This window comes from Camarhynchus parvulus, chromosome 5, assembly GCF_901933205.1.
Source record: "Camarhynchus parvulus chromosome 5, STF_HiC, whole genome shotgun sequence".
Lineage (NCBI taxonomy): Eukaryota > Metazoa > Chordata > Aves > Passeriformes > Thraupidae > Camarhynchus > Camarhynchus parvulus.
In genome coordinates this window covers 6,730,389-6,757,865 of record NC_044575.1, presented here as the reverse complement: position 1 = coordinate 6,757,865, position 27,477 = coordinate 6,730,389, and the positions used below count along the sequence as shown (strand labels likewise).

At 39.5% G+C, this 27,477-nt stretch overlaps 1 protein-coding gene across 1 annotated transcript; it reads right to left on the bottom strand.

The window, feature by feature from the left end:
• Positions 1 to 953: 953 nt before the first annotated feature.
• On the bottom strand, positions 954 to 26,225 carry TPCN2 (two pore segment channel 2). Its single transcript, XM_030949384.1, has 25 exons — positions 26,082 to 26,225; positions 24,029 to 24,093; positions 22,743 to 22,819; positions 21,929 to 22,106; positions 21,184 to 21,300; positions 19,748 to 19,854; positions 19,200 to 19,272; positions 17,471 to 17,570; positions 17,098 to 17,163; positions 16,685 to 16,749; positions 15,479 to 15,576; positions 15,074 to 15,155; positions 14,580 to 14,666; positions 13,659 to 13,778; positions 13,277 to 13,336; positions 13,061 to 13,189; positions 12,359 to 12,408; positions 10,116 to 10,215; positions 9,768 to 9,839; positions 7,431 to 7,504; positions 6,981 to 7,071; positions 6,779 to 6,861; positions 6,185 to 6,266; positions 4,561 to 4,646; positions 954 to 3,848 (listed from the first exon to the last, which is right to left on the bottom strand). Exons 1-25 carry the CDS (start codon positions 26,185 to 26,187, stop codon positions 3,770 to 3,772), a joined length of 2,247 nt encoding a protein of 748 aa, XP_030805244.1. The 5' UTR covers positions 26,188 to 26,225; the 3' UTR covers positions 954 to 3,769.
• Between the last annotated feature and the right edge of the window lie 1,252 nt (positions 26,226 to 27,477).

The window sequence follows — 27,477 nt, the reverse complement described above, 5'->3', positions numbered from 1 at the left end:
AGTTATATACACTTTTAATTAAACAAAAATCTAGTGGAAGAAAAAAAAATCATTAACACCTACGTGGACAATATAGGCAAACAACTATTTTTATTTTGTTTTCAATAAAACCCCAAGACAGAACACTGGAATGACTGGATCTGATGAAAGCACAATGTTAAACTACAAAAGCTGGGGTAACACCCTGTATTACTCCTGTTATACAGGCAGGTGAAAAGATAAACCATCTAGCAAGGTAAGAGATAGCTCTGAAACATGAGGTAAAGGTAACTAATCTGTATTCATTTTCCTATAGGCCCTCTTTTTTTTTCTAGCTTTATATGTCCTTTTTAAAATTTTTTTTCTGCACTTTAAGAAGACCTGGAGGGATGCACACCAATATTCCCCAAAATGTGTCAAGTTCATAGCTGAGTGTGCCTGTGAGGTTCATCACTGTATTTCTGTATTTTTATCAAAAGAATCAAAAACACTTCAGTTGAATCCTTCCTCTTCCTCCACTCCTAAATCTTTAAGCAATAAAAATTCATAGCAAATCAGGAAGGAAAAAAAATATATGAGGAATCTCAAATTAGCCTTAATTAGGTGATTAAGGTCTTCCTTCAAAAGCTAAAGAAATCTGATCCTGATTTAATAACACAAGGTGATCTCTTTGCTTTGGCTTTCACATGCTCCACCCAAGCATCTGCAACAACCACTGCCAGAGACATCTATTCCAGAACTGATTTTGTTCTGCCCTTAATAAAACCCCACCATCTTCTAAACTACAACATGCTACCAAAGAATAACACAGACTCTGCTAAATTGTGTGCAGAGTCTGCCCCAGCTGAAGTGCTCTGAGAATGCTTTTCCACCAGTCTCTTGAGGAAAAGAGACATGAAGGAATACCTGGTTTGTAGAGATGGAAATGCAAATGAAAATCAACCTGCTCAAATGCTTCAATGCTCACTTCCAATGAGGTATCACCTTAAAACTGGGTGTGCCAAGTACTACAGAGGATGCTATGTGCCTCCAGAATTGGAAAATAACAAAGCAGTGTCCTTTAGCTCTGCATTTTGAAACCAAGCACTTACATATCTCTCTTGCACGTAACCTCCTCCATGGGCCCAGCCTTTATCTGGCAAAAACAATGGGAACAGAAATGTCTGGCACTGCAGAAATCAGTAACAAGGGAAAGGCAAAAACAAACCACAGGAATCATTTCAACACCCCAATTATTTTCATGGTTCAAGAAGGAAAAATTATTTTTAATAATGCAAACCTCAAATTTTACCTAGTGATGTACATTCATTTCCATGATTTGTACAATTATTGCATAAGATTTGTGGTCATTTACATCTTCCAGTTCAAGTGACATTAGGTAGCACAATTTTGCATTAAATTCTAGTTACACTTTCAGTCAATTACACAAGCGTGAAACAAGAACAAGACGGACTATTCCCTTCAGAACACCTTCTCCACATTTATCCAGATGTAAAGATGCCATAATGGAAACAGTTGTGATGTTTATGGTAATCCCACACCAATTTGTGTTGCTTTGGTAGATTGTAGTGTAATGTTGTAAAGTAATGGCAAAAAAAAAAAAAAACCACCAAAAAAACAACCACAAAACCCCAAAGAACCTTAAGAGGCCAGAAAAAACAGAAAAAATAATCAAACTTGTAAGCTGATAAGAACCAGACACTTCATTTTGGCAAGGCAAAGTTACTTCAAGTATTCAGAAAAGTGGAAAACAATTTTTTTTTTAGTAAAAAGGTAAAATAAGAGCATTTAACCACTGTGTAATAAGACACAATACATTGGTGGCAGTGATTATGCATGACACTAGAAGGAACAGAAACCGTCCTTACACGAAGCCATACTGAACAGAACAAACTCAAAACCAGGAAAAGGGTGTGCTGATGCCTTTATCAGGTTGCCATGATGAGTGTTTTAAGTGCTTGACTGAAAATAAGCATGATGAGGCCACTGAAACCAGTGCAAGTGGCTTAATCTGGAACAGAGACAAGAGACTGCACACAGAAAAGGGCATGGCTTAAGAGGCAGGATTACAGAAGCAAGAAAAACTGCAGGAGTAGCTCAGAACTCAGCTCACATTTGTCCCACACATATGAAAGCTACAAAATATTTTGCTCCACAGCACAAAGAAAATGCAGGCAGAAAGGTAAAGAAACTCACAAGGATCATTAAGCAATTTCTGAGCAGTGAGACAACAAGGTAAAAATATGGTTTTGACCTCAATAAAAACATCAGCACCATCATCCTTGATATTTTGCTCTCTTTCATCCAGAACAGAGAGAAATGGCAACTGATGAAAAAAGATGAGGAAAGGTACAGAGGGTGACTGCTTGGCACTTCTGAAAAACATTTTTTAGCTAAAAAAAGAATCAAGGAACTTATAAATAGTAGCCAATTACCTCCCCCAAGCCTTTGTCAATACAGAGATGACAACAATAATGTCTATTTTGGTGACAAGTGTCTCAATGAGAAGGCAGTGCCCCAAAGGGCAATTTCATTTTTACATATAAAACCAGTATTTGTGGTAGATTCTATTTTTCACAGCAGTTTACTAGTTACATGGCAAGAGATTCAAGCAAAAACCCCTTTATAGAGGAACACTAGGGGATAGCAAAAAGCATGTGGACACAGCTTACTGCAAATCCTCCACTTTGGATTTGTTGAGAAACTTATTTACCCAAAAAGTTTTACCCTGGTGAAACTTAGTGGTAACACAGCATGTGGTTGTTAAGCCATAAAGGAATGTGATCCTGCAATACTGGTTGAGCACCTTCAATTCCCACAGGCTTGAATTAAAATTTCAACAGTTAAGCACTTTGATTATCCCATTCAAACCTTTTTTTCCTCTTCCCCTTTTGAGTGGGCAACTCCAGTGATCATGGTACATACAACATTCCAGCCAAAGCTGATTCCCCTCAGCTTTTTCATGAAATACAACACAGTGTAGAACAGGACTTGGAAGAAAGTAAAAGGAAGAGGTTCAGTAAAGAGCAACATGAGAATACTGACTCTGAAAGAGAGCTTAGTTTTACCACATTGAAAACCATGAGTGCAACTGCTCCAGTCCAGGTTCTAACTGCTCTCAGCCACCTGAATGGCACAACCAGCATGAACCCCCCATGGAAAGCAAAGAAAAACAGAGGATGTGCATAGTAGGCAGTCCCTGTTACTAAGCTGGAATTGATTGTGCTCCGACATGATTAACTCCCGAAAATTTAGTAATATATGCTGGTGTCACATTACAATAAAAATAGTGTTTCAGCTCTCACTAGAAGAAGATTAAGGATTTTGTTCTAGTCCTGCCTAATCCATTCACGAATCGCAGGGTGCAGCCCTTGCCACACTTGCCTGCCAAAAAAGGCAGCTCCATTTTCCATTTTCTTGTGCTAAAAAAAGTAGCAGTCTTAGTGGTTATAAAGTTCATGTTTTAAAGTGCACTGTCATTTTAAAGAGACTTTTCCTATTAAAAAAAGTAAATAAAACCTTCGGATATCAACACCCTATAAAAATAACAGCTGCAATACTCCTTCTGAAATTGCAACTTAAAATCAAGTTAGCAGGATTCAAATATTTTCCAAAAAAAGATATGAACCCAAAATAAAAAAACCTTTCTGCAGAAAATTCCCAAGCAAAATCTCACATAGTGTCCTACAAGCCCCTCTCCTAACAGCATCTCACAGAAAATCCATTCAGTTTCTTCCAGTTGACAACCTCAAGAAAACAGAGGTCTAAATAAATCAGTCCTTCCCACCAGTCACCTACATAAGTGCAGGTGTGGGTGCTGGTGTAGTTTTTCCATCAACTCCTCCTCTGTAGGTTCTTCCAAAACATCTCTACAAAGAAAAAGCATGAGTTGTTAGGGGCAGCAAAGGGAGCTTCCCAGCATTTGTTTTTGCAATGCCTAAACTGAGACGTAACATGTGCTTGTTTCAGGAATGAAACAAGGAATTAAAATTACAATAAGCTGATGCTCCCTAAAGATGCATCTAGTTGCAAGTGATCCATCCTCTACAGATGTGTCATGGAAACCAGCAGCTGTTTTCCCACAAGAAGCAGGGAAGCAATTTCCTGCACACAGTACAATACAACTGAAGGTCAGTAGATTTGTTTTCCTGAAAAAAACTCCCAAATGAGAACATGCTCCCAATGCTACTATTGAGTATCCAACATGCACCACAAGTTCCACTAATGCACGATCATCAAGTATTAACTCACCACCCACAATTTCATAAATAAGCCAAGAACATGCATCACTTCCCTCATCTTTCCCTTTTCTTCTTTCCCTTGTTTTTTTCTCCCTCTGCAGTTGTTCCCCTCACCCCCAGCACCTCTTCTCCCATCCTACCATGAGCACAAAGCATATAAAGGTTAGGCTACCAAGTCAGCTTAAAGCAGGCCTAACTAAAGCACTTGCTGGATTTCTCCAAACTAATAGTTTGCTTCAGAGGGAGGGAACAGAAGACATCTTGCAGGCAGCACACATTCCTTAAAACAGACAAAGAAAAAAAACAAACTACATTGATTATCAAGTCCAGCCCAACTCACCTGAACATGAGTTCAACTGTCCTCTGGTATTCAATATCTGAAAGAGACTCTCTCTGGCAGCGACGGTCCCACTTGTGAATAAAGTTCTGAAATGGAAAAGGAACAGCAAAAGATACAAAGACTTCTTCTGATGGTACCAGAAAAGAGGTTATATCTGGTCACTAACTTTGCAGATCAGATTTGGGAGGCAGGTGAGATTTGATTTTACATGTTGAACACTGATTTATTTAGGCATCAGCTCACTAACTTGCTGCAGGTCATTACTGTGACCTACTCAGGCCTTTGTTCAGCAATGAAATAACTTGCTCATCACAAACTGAAAGAAGAGCAGAGCCGAAGACAGCCCTGCTGCCTTCAGCTCCTAGCAAGGACTGCCTCCCCAAGACAACCGTGTGAACTACCCACAGGACTTCACCTGATGTGAATTTCTTCCTCTTTAAAAACCCAACAATATATTAACATACTGCTAGTCCAGGTTTTGCCATGTTCCCTTAGCCATTTTGAATAACTCTGACAGATGAATACCTAGGGAGTATATACACAGCTCAGGCAAAAAAAGGAAAACAAAACAAAAAAAACTAAAAACAAACAAACAAAAAAATCCACCAAAAAATACCCCAAAAAACCCTCAAAAAATATCAAGCAAAAAAAACCAAACAAAAACAAACAAACAAAAAAAACACCAACAACACAAAAATAGTGACATCCTGCTCTCCTGCACGGAATGCTGCATCTTGGCTCTGACAGCAACATTTGGCCACAGCCCTGCAGAAACATAGGCAGGAGATGTCCTAAACTGAAAGTCTGCCCTTCTTCCTACTGTAGTAAATTTTAATTCTCAGTACACTCAGCAATGTCAAGAACATCTCCAACAGAAACTTTAATATGGTTTGAGATGGGGTGAAGTGCCCTCTACAGGCTCTCAGCTTCTTCCACTACCCATAACAGAAGTGTACAATGGTGAACCTGGAGGAGATGGTTATGATTAGCATTCCCTTCTCCATCAGAAATTTGGATTTGCAGTAAAGTATGCCATGAGTAACTAGCAGAACCACACGTTCTTCATGGCATTGCTCAGGCAACTGCACTCCCACAGTTTCTCTGAAAAACTCTAGAATATAATCTCTTGAAAATAAGTAATCAGTTCCACTTCTCTAGAGTGACACTGAACAATGGTGGTAACCCAAACTAGGGTGGGAAGAAACACAGGAGAACCAAATAAAATTAAAAATTTTAAATTTAAATTGCTCACTTCATTTGCTGACAAATTAAAATGCAAAAAAGCCTACAGCTTGAATAATTAATGCTGAATTTAGATGGTAATAAGAGACAAGCAATTTTATAATACTTTAAATACTTCTCATCTTTATAATAAGCAGAGTGTTACAATGAAATTGTACATACCCAATGAGATACAACCAGTTTTGTGACAAAATTGCAAATAAAACATATAATTCTCCAGGAAAAAGAAAACAATTCCTCAGCTCCTTGGTCAGAGGGCAGCAGGAAAGGTAAAGTAAACACACACACAAACCCAATAGAAATTTGTCTGGGTTCTTCTCATTTCCTGCACAAATTAGAACCCATTTTCAGGATCTCACACCAAATAAATACACTTCCTTACCTCCAGAAGTAAAGCTACGAAGAGATTAACCCAGATGACAGAGGAAATCAACCACCAGGCTACAAAATAGATATTTGCCCACCTGCAGATCAGATGAACAGACAATACAGAAAGGAGGCAGTAAATAAGCTCAGCATGAGCAGAGCACCATCAAATCACATTTTTTTCCTTGAAATACAATACTACTACTTTCTTAATGGAAAAGGGGGCCTGAATCAAAAAATTAAAAATAAAAAAATGTTTGGTTTTCATTAGGTTAGCTAAACAGACTCACTCTCCTGAGTTAACCAGCCAAGGGTCACTGGAACAGCTCAACCCCGGCACTATCCAGCTCATTCAAACACTCCCCATGAAGCCAGTAAATACAAATGAAAGCTATGTCCAAGGTTTTAAGTCTAGAAAAAATTGTGCATCCACATAGAAAACACAGAAGCAGTAGATTTATTTTCTATATATCAGAATTGGTCCAAAAGAAAGGTAAGCAGCACCCCTCTGAGCAGATGGTAGGAACTGTTCTATGCGTATACTTCTTGTTCAGGTACATTCTAAGCTGGATTTATGTGAGACTTCTTCAGTATTACTACAGCTACTTACGGACTTGAATATCTTGAAAATGCATCCAAAAAGACTTGCCAGTTGTTCACCACCATCACATCCCAGAGGGTCACCACTGCTGCCTAAAAAACAGGAGAACAGCATTTAAATGGCTGTACCACAGATCTAAGCCCCAGAAAATGAGGAGGAAAGACAAGCAGAGAGTGGAAGAACGAGGGATTTCATCCATGATCACACTCACAGCAAAGTCATCGAAGTTGTTGGGCCAATATTCCAGCTGTTCATAGGTCCCACACTGCAGAGTGCCATTATAATTTGTGGTGTTGGCAGCACTGCAAGAGATTACAGGCTGATGTGAACACAGCTCCCTGTGAACTCTGCTTTAGAATTCTTCTGAGCCCCTTCGAGAAAGTTAGATTATCTCATATGGGCAGGAAACAAGGGAAACAGGTCAAAAAACATATTTCATATAAAGCAGGGTTAAACTAAAGATAAGCATTTCAATGCAGCAGGAAGAAACAGGAGTACCAGAATGAAGCTGTGTGATTTAACATTAAAAGTAGGGTGGTTCCAAAATCAGAGCAAAAAAAAAAAAAACGAAAAAAACCAACCACAAACAGCTCAGAGGTAAAAAGATGCAGATGCTTTGGAAAAACAGATTCTTTCTGAGCAGTGATGTTTAGAATCTTACCTGGTATTTCCCAAGGGAACAACAGCACCTTTAAACAGCATTATGCCAGTTATAGCAAATGCATAGAAAACCACCTGGAAGGAACACAACCAACTATTAGCTTTGAATATTTCTGTCACAAAGTAAGAAAAAAAATGCAATTAACACAGAATTTATATTAGTACTACAGGTGAGGTAATTGCATCAAGAACAGTGCCTGAAGCTTTTAAAGTGAAAATACTTCTCAACTGCTTGCTCTTACTTAATATTCTACCTAATTTTCAGTTATTAAAATGCATTGAATAATTTTATCATCTATTTTACTTCTCTGTGTCTCAGAATGCTGATATTTAACTATAAACATTGCAGAATAGCAACTTAAAACCAAAGCTCAGTACCAGTATTTACAAAGAACAACCTAAATATCTGAGTTTTCTGCTAGAGTCAATGAAAAGAAACTTTTAGTGAGCTTACCTGAACAACAAAACGATGTCATTATTTTATATGCCATCAGCAACTTCCTTAAAAAATGCTAATTAGTCTAAAAATAAGATTTTGAATAACACAAAGGATTTGGGAACTTCTGTCTTCTAATTGTTAGAAATGCAAACTTCTTTTTAAGAGACATCTTTCAGTCTATAGCAGTTGCCTAGGTGATATTGCAATGTTTATTCTAAAAAGATGGTTCTAGAAATAACCTACAGCTTGGCTTTGGTTCTCTGAGAAGGAGCCATTTATCCCAGGAAAGCTTGAAGCAAACCGAGTCTTCAAACAAAAGGTCTGGTGTAGGGTTTATTTGTTTGTTTTCGGGGTTTTTTTGTATTTTGCTACAAAACAAACCCAAGAATGGGAAGTCTGGAAGGAGCAGAAGAGAGATGCTCTGGCCTACAAACATTGAACACCAGTGGAGTAAGCTGAAGTTGACATTTCCTAGCCTGCCAGAAGATGGGGTATCTGGCCTGGCAATTAAATTAATTTTATTCTTTGAAAAAATATATATTGAAATCACTCACTGCCTGAGAAATTAGCTAATCAGTTACATTATTTTATCACCTGCATGTGTGTTCCAGGCTAACATTAGGAAAGAGATTTTAATCAGCTGACAATAGAGTCAGATTTGACTACAGCAGAAGCTCAGTGAGAACTTCCATGTAGCCTCAAGTAAAAGCAAATTAAATTAATGGAAGAGGCAAACACTATGGCAGACTTGTCCAGCACAACAAGGTCTTTACCACCTTGGATTTGCCCCAGACAATATCTTTATTTCAAAGTGCAACACAAGCCAATTTAAGGCCTGTCCTCTACAGATAAAAGGAGAAATTATTAATGACAAAAATAGATATTCTGGTGTTGTCACCTTATTGCAGGGGTTCCATACTGTTGTCTCCTTATCACGGAAGTTCCATACCTTCTTGGTGTTTCTCATGGGCAGCTCCTCAGAGCACTGACTCTTTCTTCTTCACAAAGCAGCCAACCGACTCCAGTTCCTCTCTCACCCAGCCACCCCACTCTTTTATAGCACTCTTCTTCTCATTGCTTACACCTGTGGCCTGTTAAAGTCAGGTCTGTTCCTAATCTTTGATAATTGGCCCAGCTGCAACTCCTTAGGGGTAAGATTACTTTCTATACTATCTTGATTTTCTTGTGTTCTATCCCCCTACATTCTGGTTAAATTGCATGCTAGGTGTATAGACTAGAACAACAAATCACTATCTTTAACCATTCAAATTAAGGTACCTCACAAAAACCCAAGAACAATAGCAAAACCAAACCTACCCAGGCACTTCTTTGCCCTACCAGGAAGACATGGTTGCAAAGCCAGAAACTCAGGAGTTGGGAGAATTTATGTAATGGACATCACGCATTGTGATCCACCCTTTAATCACATTTGTTGAGTCTATGTTCTACATAGACACACCTAAAACAGGGCGGCAGAGGCTCTTAAAAAATCATGTCCAAACATGCCATCTCAAGACCTTCTCAGCCAAAAACAATTTAAAGTTGTTTTGCTATCTAATTTAACATATGCAAACTAGGGTAAGGAAAACTGATCTACTTTTAGCATGGATTAATTCTTAATTTGAATCCACACTACCCAAGCTAAGGCAAACACTCAAAGGAAGCTTTAATTTATCTTTTAGAGATGCTTCTCCTAAAGGAGGCACTGCCAGTGTTTGCTGGCTATCAGAAACCAGAAGTTTATTGTGGCTTTCCAAGACATGCCCTGGAGAAGAACTGGCTGGTTAAGGTGAAATGTTACTGCTCATAGTGATTGTACAAGAACCTTGTTAACTGTGTTGGTGACATACCCTTATTAAGCTGTAACAAAGGAAATTACAATCTTGCATCATGACTTACCACAAGGATTCCTGCAAAGGCTCTTAAGTTTTTCACCAGATCCAGCAGCGTAGTAACCACCAAAGCCATGAACTAAAACAGAGCAGAATTTTGTAGCTATGACATTCATCACACTTCCAATCCATATCAGATTTTTACTAAAAGGACAAAGAATCACATCAAGAGAACCTGAGCTGGTTTTCTCTGGTGAGGGAGCAGGCAAGACTCAGTGATTTTGTGAGGGGCTGTGCAAAAGTCAGGACAGTTAGAGCTGAGCTATTCCACTCATGTGTTAGAGCCTGAAAGGCTCTAACAAATTGATAGCTTGACCAACAAAGAAACCCAAGTTGTACAGGGAAGAGCAATCACCTTCATGTTGGGGATAATCCTCAGGAACCTGAAGACAATTAACATGTTCACCAGGCGCACCATATCCCACAGGGACAGCAAGCCCATGAGCTCAGGCCTCCTAGGAAAGGCAAAAAAAGGAACAAATCAGAAGAACAGCCCATGACAGAACAACCCAGTTAAATCTACTGGGCTACAGGTAAATACATTGATTTACTTAGCAGGAATCTCAGCTACAGTAAACTAGTAACTGATGAAGGAAAGAATCCCTATTTAGTCTGGGCCCTTAAATATGTAGAGAGAGCTCTTTGAAGTGCATGTTTTTGCCTTCTGCTGGGGAGGAAGCACCAAAGAGAGTCCTTTCAGAAAACTAAGTGAATCAAAAGGACTGCCAGAGTGAGATACTTCAGGAACTTGCACAAAGATGGGCATTAATCCTGCAGGGCATGCATGCCTGAAGAAGGGCTTTGAAAGCAGCACTAGGTTAAAGGACTGTCTTGTCAACCTTCTTCCTTATGTGTTAACATTCCATGGGAGATGGGCATACACTTCAAAACCCAGCCCTGAATTTTGGCTGTTACATGAGCATGCTGAATGCTTTTTGGCTGGAAAGGAGGGCAGGTGGTGGGGATCTAAAGCTGCCAATGACTTGGTAACACTGATACTAAATCATGATTTGTACCTCCAATATATTCAACCCAAATAATGAATGAAATTATTTAAGATAACACTGCATAGAAGGCATAGTCTAGATAATAGCAACATCACTGTCCTGCCCTGAAGGTGGCAGTGGCTTGGTCTGTGGATGTGACAGCAGCAAACATCAGGACTCAGAGGGACTCATCTCGATTGTAACCTGCTTGCAGCAACTGACACAAAAACCTAACAAGAATTACTGGTGCTCCAAGATGACAGGGCAAGCAATTGCCTACATTTAAGAATCAAAGGGCAGAATCAAACACAACTATAATGATAACATCAGTAATTAACATAATTAGTCTGTAGCAATTACTCTTCTGGCAACTATCACTTCTAGGTGATAGGAATACAAGTAGTATTCAAATACAAGCCCTCCTAAAACCATAAGGTCTGACTTGTCTAACTGTTCAGAGATTCTAGTGTAAATTAAGAGAACTTCTTGAATGTTGGAATGTTGGGGGACACAAGACAGATGATGGATCTTGAACCTGGTTAACATAAGAGATTTGATAGCAGGATGCCTTAGCAAAAGCAAACAGAACTTTGAAAATTGGACCTGGATTGCAAGAAGATTAAATCAAAGGGGTTTACCGGAAAAAGAAAATCCCATTAAACTCTGCAAGCAAGAGATGCTGTTATGTGCATAAGTCTGTGTATGTGATTTTAACCTAATCATTGCAGTACACATTACTAGTCATCCTGAAATAGTATATAAGTGTTTGTATCCCACAATAAAATCAGATTCTCATCACTGAGTCAGCCTCCCAGTCTGTGTGCATCCCTGACACTTGAAGGCAACACAACAAATAGCCTGAAAAATCAGGGAGTGTCAGTGTCCTAGGTGTGAGCTTGCACGAAGACACAAAGTAACAGAATGTGTTACGAATCACTTGTGAAGATTCAGGAAATCTTCCAGAATTCCTTTGCTTTCCTCTCTTCTTGTGGAGACTGTTTTCAAATTTTAAGATGAAGCAATCATTTTCGTTTTTTACAACAAAAAAGAAATCGGGATAGTTATCCAAAAGCTGTTTGAACTTAAGAAAATCAAAAAACAACTGTTTGCTATTACAATAGCAACAAATAGTGTTAAGTCCGTGGGAATTTTCTTACAACATTTTATAGCATGAAAAAAACCTCAGCCTTCAATCTACATACAGGGTTGAAGAGCTTTCATCAGCTGTTTGGGAGTCCATCTAACTGGATTTATGGACAATCTGATACTGAAAATATTAGGTTGTGTATGTGGTATCATATTCCCACTCCTGCACCCCTGGTAAGCTCACACCTGCCAAGATATTATTTTAAATCACATTACAATTAAAACAAATGCATCCTTCTCAGAAGAGCTACACAGAACTCTAAAACACTAGGAAAAAAATAAAAATTCTTTCACTTCTCCATATTGCATGGCCTCTAGTGACTACAAGGGTGCAAAATTCTACCAAATTTGGTAAAGACTGGGCTGATGGTCACAGCATCATGACATGTATATATGACAATGTGTGCGCTCCCCTGACCCACCCCAGCTACTGAGCAAAGGGCAGCAGGTCACAGAGGTTACTCACCAGCCAGGGTGAGGAAATCCATACACAGCAAAAGTTGCAATCTCCAAAATCTTCAGTTAGGAAAGAAAAACCAAAACAAAATGAAAGTCAAAACTTTACTTTATAAATCTGAGTTCCAGAAATTATGTAAGCTTCTTGACAAGAAACATTTTCAAGAGCTTTAAGCCACTAATTGGACTCACTCTAAAGCTCTGAATTGTCATATTTGCCTAGTTATTCTCCAAACAAACCAAACGTACATACAGCATCCAACAGTGACTCACAAGAGGATATACAGTGAATACCATTAACCATTAACTTGACCTCATCTGCCACAGGGGTGTCAGGCTTTGACCAAATAATTGTTATAATAGTCTGACAATTGTTTTTAAATTTAAAGAGAAAAGTGGTTTTAAACTATGAAACAGAATTCCTCATGTAATTATTCCAGGAGCTGAATTTTTCCAAATAAAATTTAAAAGTCTTCTTATCAGGAAAAGCAGCTTTTCCATGGATTTAAATAAGCCTATCTTCAGAACACAGACATTAAGAGAACCATACACCACCATGTAAACTTTCCAGCCACAGAAACCCACAACACTGGCTTGTGTTGTTCAGCTCAGCAGATCAGTGTTTAAAAAAAAGCAATCCCACCAGCTCTTGTAATTCCCTAACCTCCCTAGCCAACAAATCCAAGAATGTGTAAGCTAACAAAGCACTTACCAGCAAAATTACAGTCAGAAGTCCATCAAATCTATTGCTTGGGTAAGACAAGTATCTTTTCAAGCCCATGGCTAAGATTTTCAGCAACATTTCCAGCAGATAGTACAGGATGAAGAAGCAGTTGATAGCCTTCACCCCCCAGAAGAAAAACAGCCATTAGAATTCCTGACATCTCAGGGAACAGCAGTAACTGCATGGAATATTGTTGCATCTTACCCCCAGGAAGAAGTCATCCCTTTCAGATGGCTGCTTATCTGCATCCATCACCAAAACCACCTTAAACAAAAAATATTTTATGAAGCTACTGCTTTACTGCTACATTAAATAGCTTTTTAAGCACAAGAACAGTCTTTCATGTTTTCCTTAGACCTTTTCAAGCAGTTCAAAATACACTTTTAACTGCAAGTATTCCCTCTTAACACTGTCCATGACTAAAGCATGCCAAAAACCCAACTGCTAGAAAAAGCAGTTATTCAAAGAAAATTAAAGAACAAAAGTGGAAATTAAATTTGTAGCAGAGAAAAACCAAAAAACAATTACAAAAAGAAAAATAAAGAAAACCACTGCCCCACTCAAAAAAAAAAAACCCTTTACTTACACAAATAGAAATAATGTTTGCCAGGGCTACCACATTCCCCAAGTAGCCAAAGTAGGGATGGCCAAAGGCAAACTGCACTTTCTGCATAAAATGGGATTGGTACTCTGGACTGGGAGGGTGCTGAAAAGAACACAAAGGATTTGCTGAGTCACAAAGCATAAGCATTTTAAAAACAATACAATAATTTTAAAAACACAGCCCGTCACAGATTTAAAAAACCCCAGACAATTTCAAAGCAAATCTTCAGGGCCACAGGCTAATTCTGACATTTCATCAGAAAAATGTTTTCCAGCTCTGGCTGCTAACAGCAAGAGACCATTTCTGATTATGGCACAGCACAAGGTAATGGCAAAGAAGGAAGATAATCCAACCTCTCTCCAATGCCCCAAGCAGATAAACTAAACACCAAGCTACTACTTGTATACATCCCCATTTCCCAACATTCAATTCAGAAGTCTTAGACACATGCAAACGTAGAAGAGAACATTTCCTAACCCTCAAATAATTTAGTGTTTCGTTTTTTCTTTCTCTCTCTCTAAGTGGAGAAAACTGCTTTCTGCCCATCTTCATCTGAACACTGAGAGAAGCCACACTTTGTTCTTCATTCAGGGACTGGGGGAAAAGACTTTGAACTGTTTTGCCTGAACAACTCACTTTCAAATGCTGACAGAATAAACAAAGATGTATTTTGTACATTTACCACCACCTAGCAATCCCAAAGTAATGCTGTAAAAGCCCCCAGAGCAATTTTGTCTGTGGCTATAAAAGCTGCTCACAAAAAGCTTAAAAATCAATGTGATCATACCTTATGTTCACATGTTGCAAAGTTTGTTTATACACTTTATACTACAGTACTCTCACTTATTTTTGCACAAGGCCAGACAACTTCTGATGCTTTATAAATGATGATCACATACATACTTGCTTGATGGCATCTTTGTCTAGCTCTTCAAAGAGCTTCTGGAACTGGGCAGCTGACAGCTGGTCACAGGAGCACATTTTGAGTGACTTCACATGAAAGAGAAACATTCAGATCAACATCTGCAATAGGAACATCTGCAAAGTTTGCCAAAAGCCCTCAGACTACCTTGGAAATCTAGGAATAAAGATGTAATTCAAGCTGTTTGAGTAAGGTTCAGTACTGCTCTGCTTTAACACAACATTCCAAGTGACTGGAGGACATGTCTGGCCTTTTCTGTTTTCCTTCTCTGGGATCACACGCTCTTTTGACTAACTTAAATTTTAGTACCATGTAGTAGTGTCACTGTTCTGTTGTGATCCAATGAATGCTGCAACAGAGAGCAGATCTTTGGATTTGCTAGTCAGGATTGATAGTAACCAACGTAAAGGCTAAGAAAATATTTAAAAATTTATTTTAAATAATATTTTAAAATATTTAAAAATAAAGTTCTTACTCTCATTATGGCTTGTTTGCAGCGAGAATCCATCTCAGCTTTCTGCAGCACCTGTATTAAGGCCCCAACACTGACACAGGACCTATTGAAAAGAAAACAGAATGGGCCCTGCTACAGATAAGTTCATAGATGGCAAAATGAGCTGTTCCAAATGTGTTCCTGCGTCTTTGTTTTGAAAAGCAAATGAAACTAGAAGTAGGAAAAAAGGAAACAGACCCCACAGAAGTCATGAACAGAGTGTTATGAACATCCAGTTGCAGAAAAATAAATAAATAAGATGAGAAACAAACTGCCATTTTCAAGAATGCATCCTCAGTAAATATATTAAAACAAAACAAAATGACCAAAAATCTACTATTTTTTCTTTTTGCTAGATAATCTATTGTTTCAAGGTCCTTCACTTACTGTTGTGCACTAGCAGGAGTCTCTTTCAGGGAAGACAGCACCTCAAACGCAGCCCGGATTCCCAGCCGCCTCCTGAAGAGGGAGGACTGAACTGATTTCTGAGCAGTAAAAACACCACAGAGGAAACAATTTACTCACACTTCAGGCACTACTGTGTCCTATGGCCAAATAATACACTGATCCTCGGGCACACATCCCAGAGTTGTGATTAGAGATCAGAACAGGAGACTGCCCTAGCCTCACTCCTTGCAAGAACTCCTTGTACAAGGAGGAAGGAAGCAAGTAAGCAAACAAGTCCCTGGAGTTCAAGTAAGCATGCAGGTTATGGTTTATTTTCTATTCTGGAGTGCATAAGCATTTGCCTCTTCCAGAGACACTGGCAACAGCAAAGCTCAAGCATTCACAGAAATTCACACTAGCATGCAGAGAGAAGAGTTAGAGAGCTTGTCCTACTCCAGCTTCTTGCCTAAAAGCACAAATCCAGGGCTATGTTTTTTCATGGGTTTTTTAATTACAGTAATCACTTTCAAACTTAGTTACTTTATTAATAGTCAGATTATGTCATGCTGTCATGTAAGAAAGAAGAAAATTGAGAAAGAAGGGATGAAAGAGAGGAGGAGGAAAGGATTACCAAAAATCCCTTCTGCACCTACTCTGTTTACTCACTCCTCTGCCACAAGAAGGTGGGGGCCATTCATTCTGACTAATATTGCCTTGGGCTTATTATCAAACAAACTTCACCTTCTCTCTGGAACTCTACTAGAAAAGCTACTGGGCCAGCCTGGGTAAGGCTTGGTCTAGTCAGAGGTGCCCCTGCCCATGAATGATCTCTAAGATCTTTTCCAATCCCTTAATATTCTATGATCTGCAACAGCAGCTATATAAACAGCACAGCAGATTTCCTTCACACAGTTGAAGTTACTCAGCCACTTGTCCTTGGTCAGTCATACAACAGTTCCTTTTTTTTTTCCCCTACAAATAGTCAAAATTGCAGATCCACACCATACTTGGAAATATGCAAGCAGGTTTTGTCACCAGAGGGGATCAAGCTGCAACAGCACATAAAGGGAAAAGTATCTTCATCAAAGAGCATTTAGTACCTTAAAACTGTATCTACAACCAGAGTGGGAAAGGTCCTTTAATACCCTAATTCTTCAAAGGTTCAAGGTTATGGCAGAACATAGAAATTAGGAATGCTTTACTCACCAGAAGGTACCCTCGAAACTGGTTGTATATTATTGCTGTAAGCAAATTCATCAAAAACAAGTTGCCTGTTGGAGAAAAAGAGGCAGTAAAATTTACTGAAAAATATCTGTTTCTCAAAGAAGTTTCAATGTATGCAGTAAATCAAAAGTAAAAATTAAAGAAGGTTAGTTTTCTTGTGTTTGATTTCCAAAACGTTTTAATGTTTGAATATACTGTAATGTATATTCATGTTACCAAGAAACTCCAAACCATAAGCACCTTCCATGAAAATGATCTCACAGACACTTGGCAATAACTGGAAGAATCACAAAAGTGAGAAATTCATGATTCAACTTCCCCAGAAAAATAAAACAGTGTAGATGGTATGCACAAGTGTCAAAGTTGAAGTGCATTAAAGACAAGAGGTAACTTACCTAATACAGTGAAGAGGATGAAGAAGATTGAATATGCTCGATTCTTAGAATATGCAGGTATCATCACTGAATCAAATTTAACAAAAATAGGAAATAATATTTTAATGCTTGAGATGCACAGTAGAGACCTCTATGAACTTTTGATAATTGGTAAAAGCTCTCATACAGCTGGATTTTAGAGTGGCATATACAATTACACCACAGAAAGGCAAAAATCAAGTTACTAAAGGCATGAAAAACCTTTACACAACCTTCCTGTGGCTGTACTAAGAACCAGCAGCTGAAAGAATGGTTACAGTAGTCTGAACAGAGAAATCTTACTCTGTTGTTCTTCAAAAGGAGAGACAAGTGTTATTTCTGAAAGACTGCTCACCATCAGGATTATTTGCAGTAGTCAGCAGGACCAGCAGTGACGTCAGGGAATCCGGCAAATTCCGGAAATACACCACCCACTCCTTATCCTGCTGGTTATCCTAGGCAAAGATGTGTTCATTGTTAAGAGAAATACCAAGGAATCACTGTCTTAGCAAGGAAGGGGGGGAAAAAAGTTTAATTTTTTTAACAATATCAGTCAACAATCAATTTCTTGCACACATAATCAAAAAAAAAGCAAAAGCCAAAAAATTAATAATTACATATTCTCTAAATAAAAATTAAGAATACAGAGCAATCACATCACTTACTAATAGCAATAAAAAAGCACAAGTAAGAACAGGAAGCCCCACATGAAGTTATGTCTAGTTAGCACCTCAGACCCAGGAAAAACAATCACACCACAAACTGACAGTATGGGACTCAGAACCTTCATCAAAAACACACTGGGAGGCTGATCTTGGATCCTTGGATCCTGCACATACATTTTTTTTTCTGAAGGTCAAAAGAGACAGATAAAAAAAGATGCAGAGTGCAAACAACACAAACATGAGTCAGGCAGCACAGGACAAACAGTTTTGAATCTGCTGCAAAGACTGGAATATGTAACCCTAAAGGACATACACAAGACAATGCAGAGTCATTAATCTCATTAATAAACCTACTTTTAGAACTTGCCTGCAGTATTTTGCCATGTTAGAGAAAATTAGTTTGTATGGATGTCAGAGCAGCACACCAAAATAGGAAAGTCCACTCTCTAATTTGTTATTTTTTTACCTCAATGTACACACAAGTGATTGGTTTAGGTATACAAGTTATAAATATACATCTGCTGGGGAAGCTCATAGCTGAAATTAGATGTGACAAACAGAGATAATACAAAGGTCCAGAAGGCAACTAACAGTGGAAAAACAGATCTCTGCTTCTAATTCCAAAGATTCTGTTACATGGGAATTCAGGGAATTTGCTGATTGTGAGGAAGACTAGAAGCTGGCTCAAGTGCAAATTGCAGCAGAAATGAAGGTGCAAAACTAAGATTAGGGACAGGACCAAAATTAGTGGGAGGAGTATGCAAGAAATTGTTGTGTTTACAGTAACATATTTATGGAAGACCTTAAAAAGTAAGAATGAAAAAAACCCCAAATAATCTGAGTGTGATAAATAGGAAGTCTAGAAGAGAAGGAACATATGAAGATTATCGGAAGACAAGAATAATTTTAACCACAAAATTTCAATTTTGCTTTTCAGAAGCAGGAAGAGAAAAACAAGAGGAAAACCCAAAGGGATCAGAAACCAAAACTAGTACAGGCAAAAACCTACCAGGGCATGGCCTGGTAGGAATACCAGTATTGAAAAGTGAGAAAACACAGAAGAAACTAAAGTTAGCAAAAAGCTAGATAGGGAAGAGAAAAAAATAAATGAGTGATAATATAAATGAAAGAGTGACAAGAGCTTTGGAGACAGAACAGCACAGAGGGTTTCAAAAAAAGCAGAGACAGTAACTCAAGGGATCAAAATGGGTAAATGTATAAGGAAGTCTCCTGCATACACAACACCATGCACATGTTAAAGCTCTCCAAGTGGACTTCAAACTCAGCATGTCTGACAACGTGACCTTTCTCAGGGAAAACGAGTTTCACTTGTTTGACTATAAAACTAGACAAGAAGCAGCAGTGCAAGTACAGAAAAAAGGCACCCAGATCTACCAGAGCAGGCAGAGAATTGATTACCTTTGTTCGAGCAAAGAGCAGCATGGCAAACATGGTGAAGAGAGACAGATGAACAGCCAGTAGTAGAAGAACACTGTTGGAAAGCAAATATATCAAAGTATTAACAGCAACTTCATCTTATTCTTAATATCCTCTTCTAAAAATGCAAGATTATGCCATATAAAGAAAACCAGGGGTGTTTTTAAGAAGTTATACAGAGATAACAGGAGGAGATGTGAGTTTTGATACAAAATAAAAATCACATTTAGGTGCCTCAGTTCTTCCCTTACAAAAGGGCTTAGAAAAGCAGAATCAAAACCTCCCACTGGACTAGCATTAAAAAACCTATGTCAAACACACAGTCATGTCAAAGTCTAGAGATCCTGTACTGACTAAGGGGAATCAAAAAGTTACCACAACCTTCACCCTCTGTGACCTGATCTCACTGAGCACTTAGCTACCTGATCCAGAAGGAAGCTGCTCAGATGCCCCACACTGGAACTCCAAGGATAACAATCTCCCTGCTCCCAGCCATCCTGTGAAAGGATGTTTTCTGGGCTATAACCCACCTGGCCATTTCAGGCAATGTGCTGTTGATACTTTTTAATGTTTTCTTCATCATAGAGGAATTCTGGAGGAGAAAGAAGGGGCGAAGGATTCTCCTTATTCTCACACTCTGCAAAAAACAAGATATCAGACACTGAGTTCCTGCAAGACTGGCAGGTCAAATATTTTGAATGTAAGTTTGTCAGAAAGCACTGGACACACACATTGACTAAGCCAACAGTGGAACAGAGAAAGAACTGAACTCTGCTCTTCTCAGTTCACAAAACACCAAAAAAGATTCCACACCTCATTAAAATGAGGAGAGATTGCTTTAAAAACACACATTGACATTTCAATAGTTTCATCAGGCCACTAATTGGAAACAATCTAACTTTACTGCTCAGTAGACATAACAATCTGGCAAGAGATGGCATTTTTGTATTTTCTGCCAAGGTACATCTCAAGAAAGGGATTAATAGAGAGCTACTTTCCATAAAAACAAATATATATTCTAAAAATAAGTGCTTAACTTCAATTTTCAGACTGTTTTATAACTAAAGGGCCTGGTAATTACTTAGCCATTTCTGTCTCTGACAAGATTTAAGCTGTAAGTACTTTTTTCCCCACAAACTGCAGCAAATAATCTTTTTGATTCTTGCAGTCAAGACATTTGCAAGCCTTCAAGTTATTCCTGTCACTTATTTGCTACGTCAAGCGTTTCAGCATCTTGCATTTTATGATCAGTCTTCTGTGGGCCACACTTAGCAGCAAAAAAAACCCATAAAAATTACTTACTTTATTTCTATTCTCTTGTTCATCCATCCCAGCAGTTCGACTGCTCCTTCTGCCACTGCTTTGTGTTGGGAGACTCCTGTTCAAACTCCCTGTCCACTATTTCACCTCAAGATTTCACATTTTAAGATCATGTCTCTCTCATTCACTTCCCAGCATTTTTACCACATTGGTGTTTTCTTAACAAGGATTGCAAGTGCACAACAACTAATTTAATGTAAATCTGTGGCAGGCAAAAACAACTGGGAAAGTGCAGTATTACATCAAGGAGGGCACTTCTAGAACCATTTCCAAACTTGATGTTCCTCTCAGGGCACAACTGTTTTGAACACAGCACAGCTTCAGGTTAGAAAGCTGATGTTAAACTACCTAATTACCTTTTTAATTACCCTTTTCTTATACTTCACTACAGAGGCTTTGCCATTCACTCAAGTTAAGCACATAATTCTCCAATTGCATTTGAAAATTGGTGCCAGGCAATGAGTTTTCCCTGCACTCTTCAACTGCTGATGAACTAAAGCAATGAGTGCTATTTAATTTTACCAACGAACACAAAACTTACATTAAGAATCAAATAGAATTCTTTACTAAGCTACATTACACCAAACTTTTTCTGTGCCTCAATGAATTATCCAGCTATGAAAGACCAAAGTAAAGCTGTTCTTACCTCTTTGCAGAAAAAACTCAGTGATACAATCCAATCAACAAGGGAAACAATTAATGTCAGTATATAAGCCATTAGCCATTTATTTTTCCAAAATTCTTTCCATCCAATTAAGTAACTCTGGACAAGAGAAAAAAAAAGAACAACCATAACTTACTTTAATAATAAAATCCAATACCCTAATAAGTCAGCACCAATTTTTTTCCAAGTATGTGCAATTTTACATTAGTGCCCCTAAAAAGCTCTCCAAAATCCCAACAAAAATACGTTGTTGAGAGATTTTTTTTTCTATAAGAACTAAATAAAGGTCCGCAAAAGTAAAAGTTGCACAAAGGTCACGAGAGAGAAATCCTTTGAATGCAAGAAAACTCCCCACTTAATAAACATAAAAAAAGGATTTTCCAGAAATAATTATCCTAAGAAAGGTGAGTTTCTGAAAACTTATTTTGTGTAAATGAACTGACACATATTTATTATATACCCTGATTTTATAGCCTAGTACAAGCAGCTAAGCCAAAACACTTGCACTCTCAGCAAAATTTATTTCATTTTATTTCACTCAATTAGGAAAATTAGGTTTAAAAAAAGGGAATAAATGTCTTAATTAAGTAAACATTCACTTGCTAATTTCTCCTGAAATGAGGCTCTAATAAAGCAAGGCAATTGCATCCTGCAAACTCAAGATTTGGAAAACAATTCTACCACACACCTACTGCTTCATTCAGTAGCAGATGAAGGAGATGCTCACCTTGACAGACACATCAACCACGAACACCAGGAGGCAGAGCAGCTCCACGCTCTCCGTGAGGCCACAGGGAGGATTCCAGGCGGGAAGGCGGTAGCGCACATCAGACGTGATGGTGAGCGAGGAAGGCTCTTCAATGAAAGCCAAAGCCAAGATTACAGTAATGGTTAAGCTCAAAATCCTGTTTGGACAGAGATTAAATCAAAAATAAAACCAAGAAAAACATTAAAAAAAGTATGAAAAAACACCACCCCAAAACAAACCCCATAATCCAGCCACAAAATGAGTCAAAATAATAACAAAATACTTAAGAGTAAAGCAATTTTCTTTGAAGTAAACCAAGCTTTATGATACCATGTTCCACTCAAATGGGTTAGACCACAAGGCAGCACTTGACTAGCATGTTGTTCCCTGCAGTGGAGATGTAACTGCTGACCACCAAATAACCTGAGGTGGTGTCCTTTTGAAACTGACAGCAGCAAACAATCTTGCTGGTATCCAACATGTTTAGAAACATACACTTTGAAAACTCTTAAGGCACTGTGCTTTAAATCATGCTAATTAGTCCACTCATGCAACAATCCTGTGGCTGTTTCCAAAGAGCTATCTCTGTCATCAAACTTCCATAAAATTTTCTGTTTTCCACTTCTATCATGCTCACATGTGGTCATAAGAACTTACTTGATTCCCAGAGTAAGTTCTTATAAAGATAAAAACACAATTACCTAATTATCTAACAAGTAAGAAAGAGGAAGAGTAGTTTTTCAGGAAGACTAACTCCTAAACAAAAAAGCAAAGAGAATAACCAAGTTCTTACCACTGGCAAGTCCTGGAATAGTACCATCGATAAAGCCACAGGGATTTGGAGTCCACACGGTGATTTATAGATCGGTACTGAGGGCAGGAAGCAAAAAGGATCATTCAAACATTACATTCAGTCTGGCTCAAAAACAAACATCAAGTGACCAAAGCAAACCAAATTAGTACATGTTATTAATTACTAAAGTACCTCATGATCACAGAGGTACTCTACATGTGTGAAAAGGGCAAGATTGTAAAGAAGTTCTGCTATCTAAAGATCACAGAGCTGCTCAGATAATTAAACTGTGTGCCAGTCATCTCAAGCAAGCACTGTCATCATTTCAAATAACAGCATTTGTAATAAATCAGTGACTATCCTATGTACTCACCAAAATGGTCCACCCACTTAATTCCCCTCTCCAACATTCATTCCACTCATGGCTCTTCTTTTGTCTTTCTCTTCCAACAGGCCATAAAATCCAAACAAATTAATTCTGAATAGAAGAGACCTCAACCAATGTCTTTGACTAAGATGCTTCCAGATCAGGAAGTGCCTGTGATTCTTAAGGAATCCACAAAATATGCCCCTTTTCTGTGACAGCTCCTGGGCTGTTCTTACTCTGCCCCTGCTGAGTAGATGCTTCCAGAAAGGTGGCCACACCTTAAATACATCTGACCTTCAGAAATCTCCCAACCAAAAGTCATCTAGATGCAGCATGAGAGCTCAAGAACTGCCCTTCAGCATTCCCACTGCCCGGGAGAAAACAGGATCTAGGAACCTGCTGTAATGGCCAGTAAAGGAGTGACAAAGAGGGAATCAAGACTTGAAAAGGCAGCAAGTTCAGCTGAAGAGTTCCAGCTTCACACTTGAAGCCAGCTTTAAACTCTTGAGCTTTTACCAGCTCTTAAGATGTGCAAGTAGTCAGATGGAGAGGCAAATTACAGGGTTTGCTCAAATCCTTTCTCTTAGCAGTAGGTTAGTCACTAGCAAAACATCCACAATCAAACCAACCCAAACAAATAAACAAACAAAATAACACCATGAAAATCACTCCACAAACCAGCATGTCTTCTGAAACCCTGAAAGAGATTACTTCATTGTGGGGAAAAATATATTTCTCCTAGGCAGAAGTTCACTGAGACTCGCATACCACAGGAATTTGGAACTCTGATTTTGCCTTGTGAATTGAGATGGCGGTTTACAAACATTGCCTGAACACAGAAGAACTTAAAAACTGGCAGAGTGTGTGACAAACACCCAGCATGGGAAGCATAAAAGCTAACAAAAAAATTGTTACTTACTTGTATTGCATCTTCAATAAATACTATGGCTTGGTTTATATAAAGGTCATTATCAGCTCCAGCACCTATGAAGTAAAAAAGAAATAAGAATCACTTGCTGTATTTTGGATAAACAAACTTTGGATAAAACTGCTTATCAGTTAAGAGAAGGTGCACAATCACAGCTCTCATGACCAAGGGCACTGTACACACACAAAAAAAAAGAGAGCTCCTGCCACATCTGCTCTGTCAGCAGCACTGTGCATTACATTAGATAAGTAATAATAATATCAAACACATCATCCACCTTTCTGTGTTTTGTTAAAAGGTTCTCTTTTAGATTTAAGTTGCCAGATTACACTGTAGTTAAATACCACAAAACTACAAAGAGACAAGTCCTAACAGACAAAATAATGGAGATTCAAATTGCTCTCTGACAGAGTATACAGTCAAGCAAAGCCAGGAAAATCAGGCACTATTATTATAGCAAGTTTTATTTTTGTTTAATAAAGATACTGCAGTCTAGAGTGATCTTGTTCCTCCAAAACCAGCAGGAATCTCCAGTCATATGAAAAGCAAATTAGGTGCTTTTTAAATTTTTTCTGGGAGTTACTATTACCATACCAAATAGATCAGAGCTCAAGACACAGCAAGGGGTGAAAGAACAAAATTTGAAATAAAATACCACTAAATTAGTTACTATGACACTTTTTAAAACCCATAATTAAGAAGTCTATGTGAAAATAGACACATAAAAAATAAAGGGCAGCCACTTGTGTTTACTTGAAGTAAGACCTTTCAGGAACTTACCTGGCAATTAAGCCAAAAAGAGAAATAAAGGCTGTTAAGGTCAAAATAAGGAAGGAAAAAAAAAGAGATATATAAAAAGAGATAAGAAATTGAGGGGGATTCCAGATATGAAAAGCATATGCTAGTGTAACCTTCCCACAGAGGGGAAGAGTCCCAAGGAGCACTTCACACCATCTCCACCCAGGAGACAGCAATCACAACCTGGGATACAACACGAAGGAGTCGATCCCAGCAGTAACACAATGCCCTCCCACACACACCAAGCCGTGCCAGAAACATCACTGATGAGAGCCATAGACAATTTTATGTTTCCACATGATTCAGCAGCATCAATTTCATACAAAGACTGCAAGCGGTTTTTAAATGTCACCCTTTATCTGAGCATCAGCAACAACAGTTTTGTACTGATCCTGATAGGAGCCATGGCACAAGAAAGATCTGAGCAGCATAAACAGGAGACAAGCCAGGCTCACGCAGTAAAGACATTTTTTTTTTTATTGACATCTCACACTAGTGAGATAAAACCAAAAGTTGCTTAAAGGAACCATTAGCTAAAAGGATTGCAAGGACAGAAAAAGCTTTAGGTACTTGAAGCACACCGCAAGCCACTTGTGTTGATGCCAAGGATTTTGGAAGGGCAGAATCTTCTAAGTGACTGTTCACAGTACAAAAATAAAACAGGGAAATTAGCCAAAAATGTTTACTATAGCAATTTCTCCATGCATTCTACCATGGACATCCAAATTATTCTGCAACTCTTAGTCACAGCAAGTGACACTTAGTCACAAGTGATGACTAAAGAAAGCACTGCTCGCTTTCCATCCCAGAATCCATCCCAGACCGCGCTGCACTTCTGGAACTGCACAAAAGAGCAACCAAGTGTGAAGGTTCCCTTAGGTGATGCAACATCCTGAAAAGAGAGAACCTGAAGTCTCCAAAGGACTCCATCCTGGGAGAATTGAGATGTCACACCTACGACAGCCACCGGGTTCAAGAAAACCTGGTCAGCACCTTAGAAGAAAACCCTAAAATTACAAAAGGGACTAAAGAAGCCTGGGGCTGCAGCAGCAGCGGCGCAGGGCTCGCACCTGAACCCAGCGCTGGCGGCTCTCTCAGAGCCGTCCTCGCCGGGAGCAGCCCGGGCAGGGCGGCCGAGCCCCGCAGCACCCGGGGAGGCTTCCTGGGCTTCCTGCCGCTCCCAGGAGCGCCCCAGCTCTGCGGGAAAGGCAAGAGCTCCGCCCGCTCCAGCGCCCCGGGCACTCACCGTCCTCGGCGGCCGAGCGGGCACCGCCGCGCTCCCGCCACAGCCCGCGGCCCGCCTGCCAGCGCCGCGGGGGCAGCAGCGGCTCCGCCTCAGCACCGGCCTCCATCGGCACCACCGAGCGCGCTGCCGCCGCACCAGAGCCGGCTTGCGATGGGGCAGGACGGGGCGGGAGGGGAGGGGAGCGGGGCTCGGCCCGCCCCGGGCGGCTCCGCCCGCCGCATGTGACCGGCTGCGAGGGAGAGCGGCAGCCGCGGCCCGCAGGGCTTCTCCCGCCGGGCCCGGCGCTGCCCCGGCGTTCGTGCCCTGGGCGCCATTTCCCGCCCGCCCCTGGGGTACTGAAGCAGGCGGGGTGTGGGGGAGAAAAGTGTCGGGTTTTCACATCCCACACGTCAATTATGGACTTTAAAAAATACATCCCCGCTAAGGAGTTGCACCTTTTTTGCCTCAGGCTGGTTGCAGGCTCCTGGCTGGGTGCCGCAGGGCAGCAGCGGGGCCGCTTCCCGCATATATCACAGTCCTGAATAACCATCCACATCCCTGGCTGCCGAAAGTACTTCATTTGTATTTAATCACCCAGGCATTCCATGAGCAGCCGCGAACTCGACTCATGTTGCTTTCACTGTTAAAGATGCTTCAGTTGCGCTACTCGCCCGCTTTTCTCACGCTCCCATTCACACGCCCTTCCCTCGGTCAATTTCATAAAGCTGCAATTTCAAAAGAGGCGTCGGGACAATTTGCCAGCGCTTTTCTGCCGCATACTGGGATCTGTGGCAGCATAATGATGAACACGAGAGTGTATCAATCCCTCATTTTAGTATTCCAACCTAAAGTAAAGCTAAGTAAAAGTAGACCCATCCTTTGCTCTTTAATTGAAAGCTACATTTAGTTTACCGAACGGAGTGCTCTTTACTTCAGTGAATATTTTACACATTTACTAGTCAAGACTCTTATAAGGTGACTCTTAGTTGTAAGAACTAGTTGAATTGCAAATAAAATCATGGAGCAGGGAGCAATGTTCACTGTGGACAATGGTGTTGTGATAGGCAGCTCTCTTTCAGGGAGCTGGTGGTATGTAGGGATAACAAGCTCATAGTCAAGATGTGTCAAATTCAGCTAAATAACAAAAAATTGATTGGTCTCTAAGGGCCACCTTTATTTAACTCTAAGAGGAACATGCATAATTTTATATATGTTTAATAAATAGCTTTTGCTTTCATCTGGACCACTGTTTAATCAAAAAATAAGTTTAACACTGACTTCCAAATAAGGGTAAGATCCAGCTGAAGATAAAAACGAAACCTCTTTGATGTTTTCTTTATCATAATGATTGTGCAATGGATTGACCTGGGCTGCTCCATCACTCCCCTCCTCAGTTGGACATGGAGAGAAAATATTA

Excerpts from the sequence above, each read along its gene's own strand:
- TPCN2 (XM_030949384.1), bottom strand. The coding sequence starts at position 26,187 with ATGGAGGCCGGTGCTGAGGCGGAGCCGCTGCTGCCCCCGCGGCGCTGG. Across the intron at positions 15,577-16,684 it reads AGTTTCGAGGGTACCTTCTG|AAATCAGTTCAGTCCTCCCT; the intron begins GTGAGTAAAGCA and ends TTTACTGCTCAG. Across the intron at positions 15,156-15,478 it reads ACTCCTGCTAGTGCACAACA|GTCCTGTGTCAGTGTTGGGG; the intron begins GTAAGTGAAGGA and ends TCTTTTCAATAG.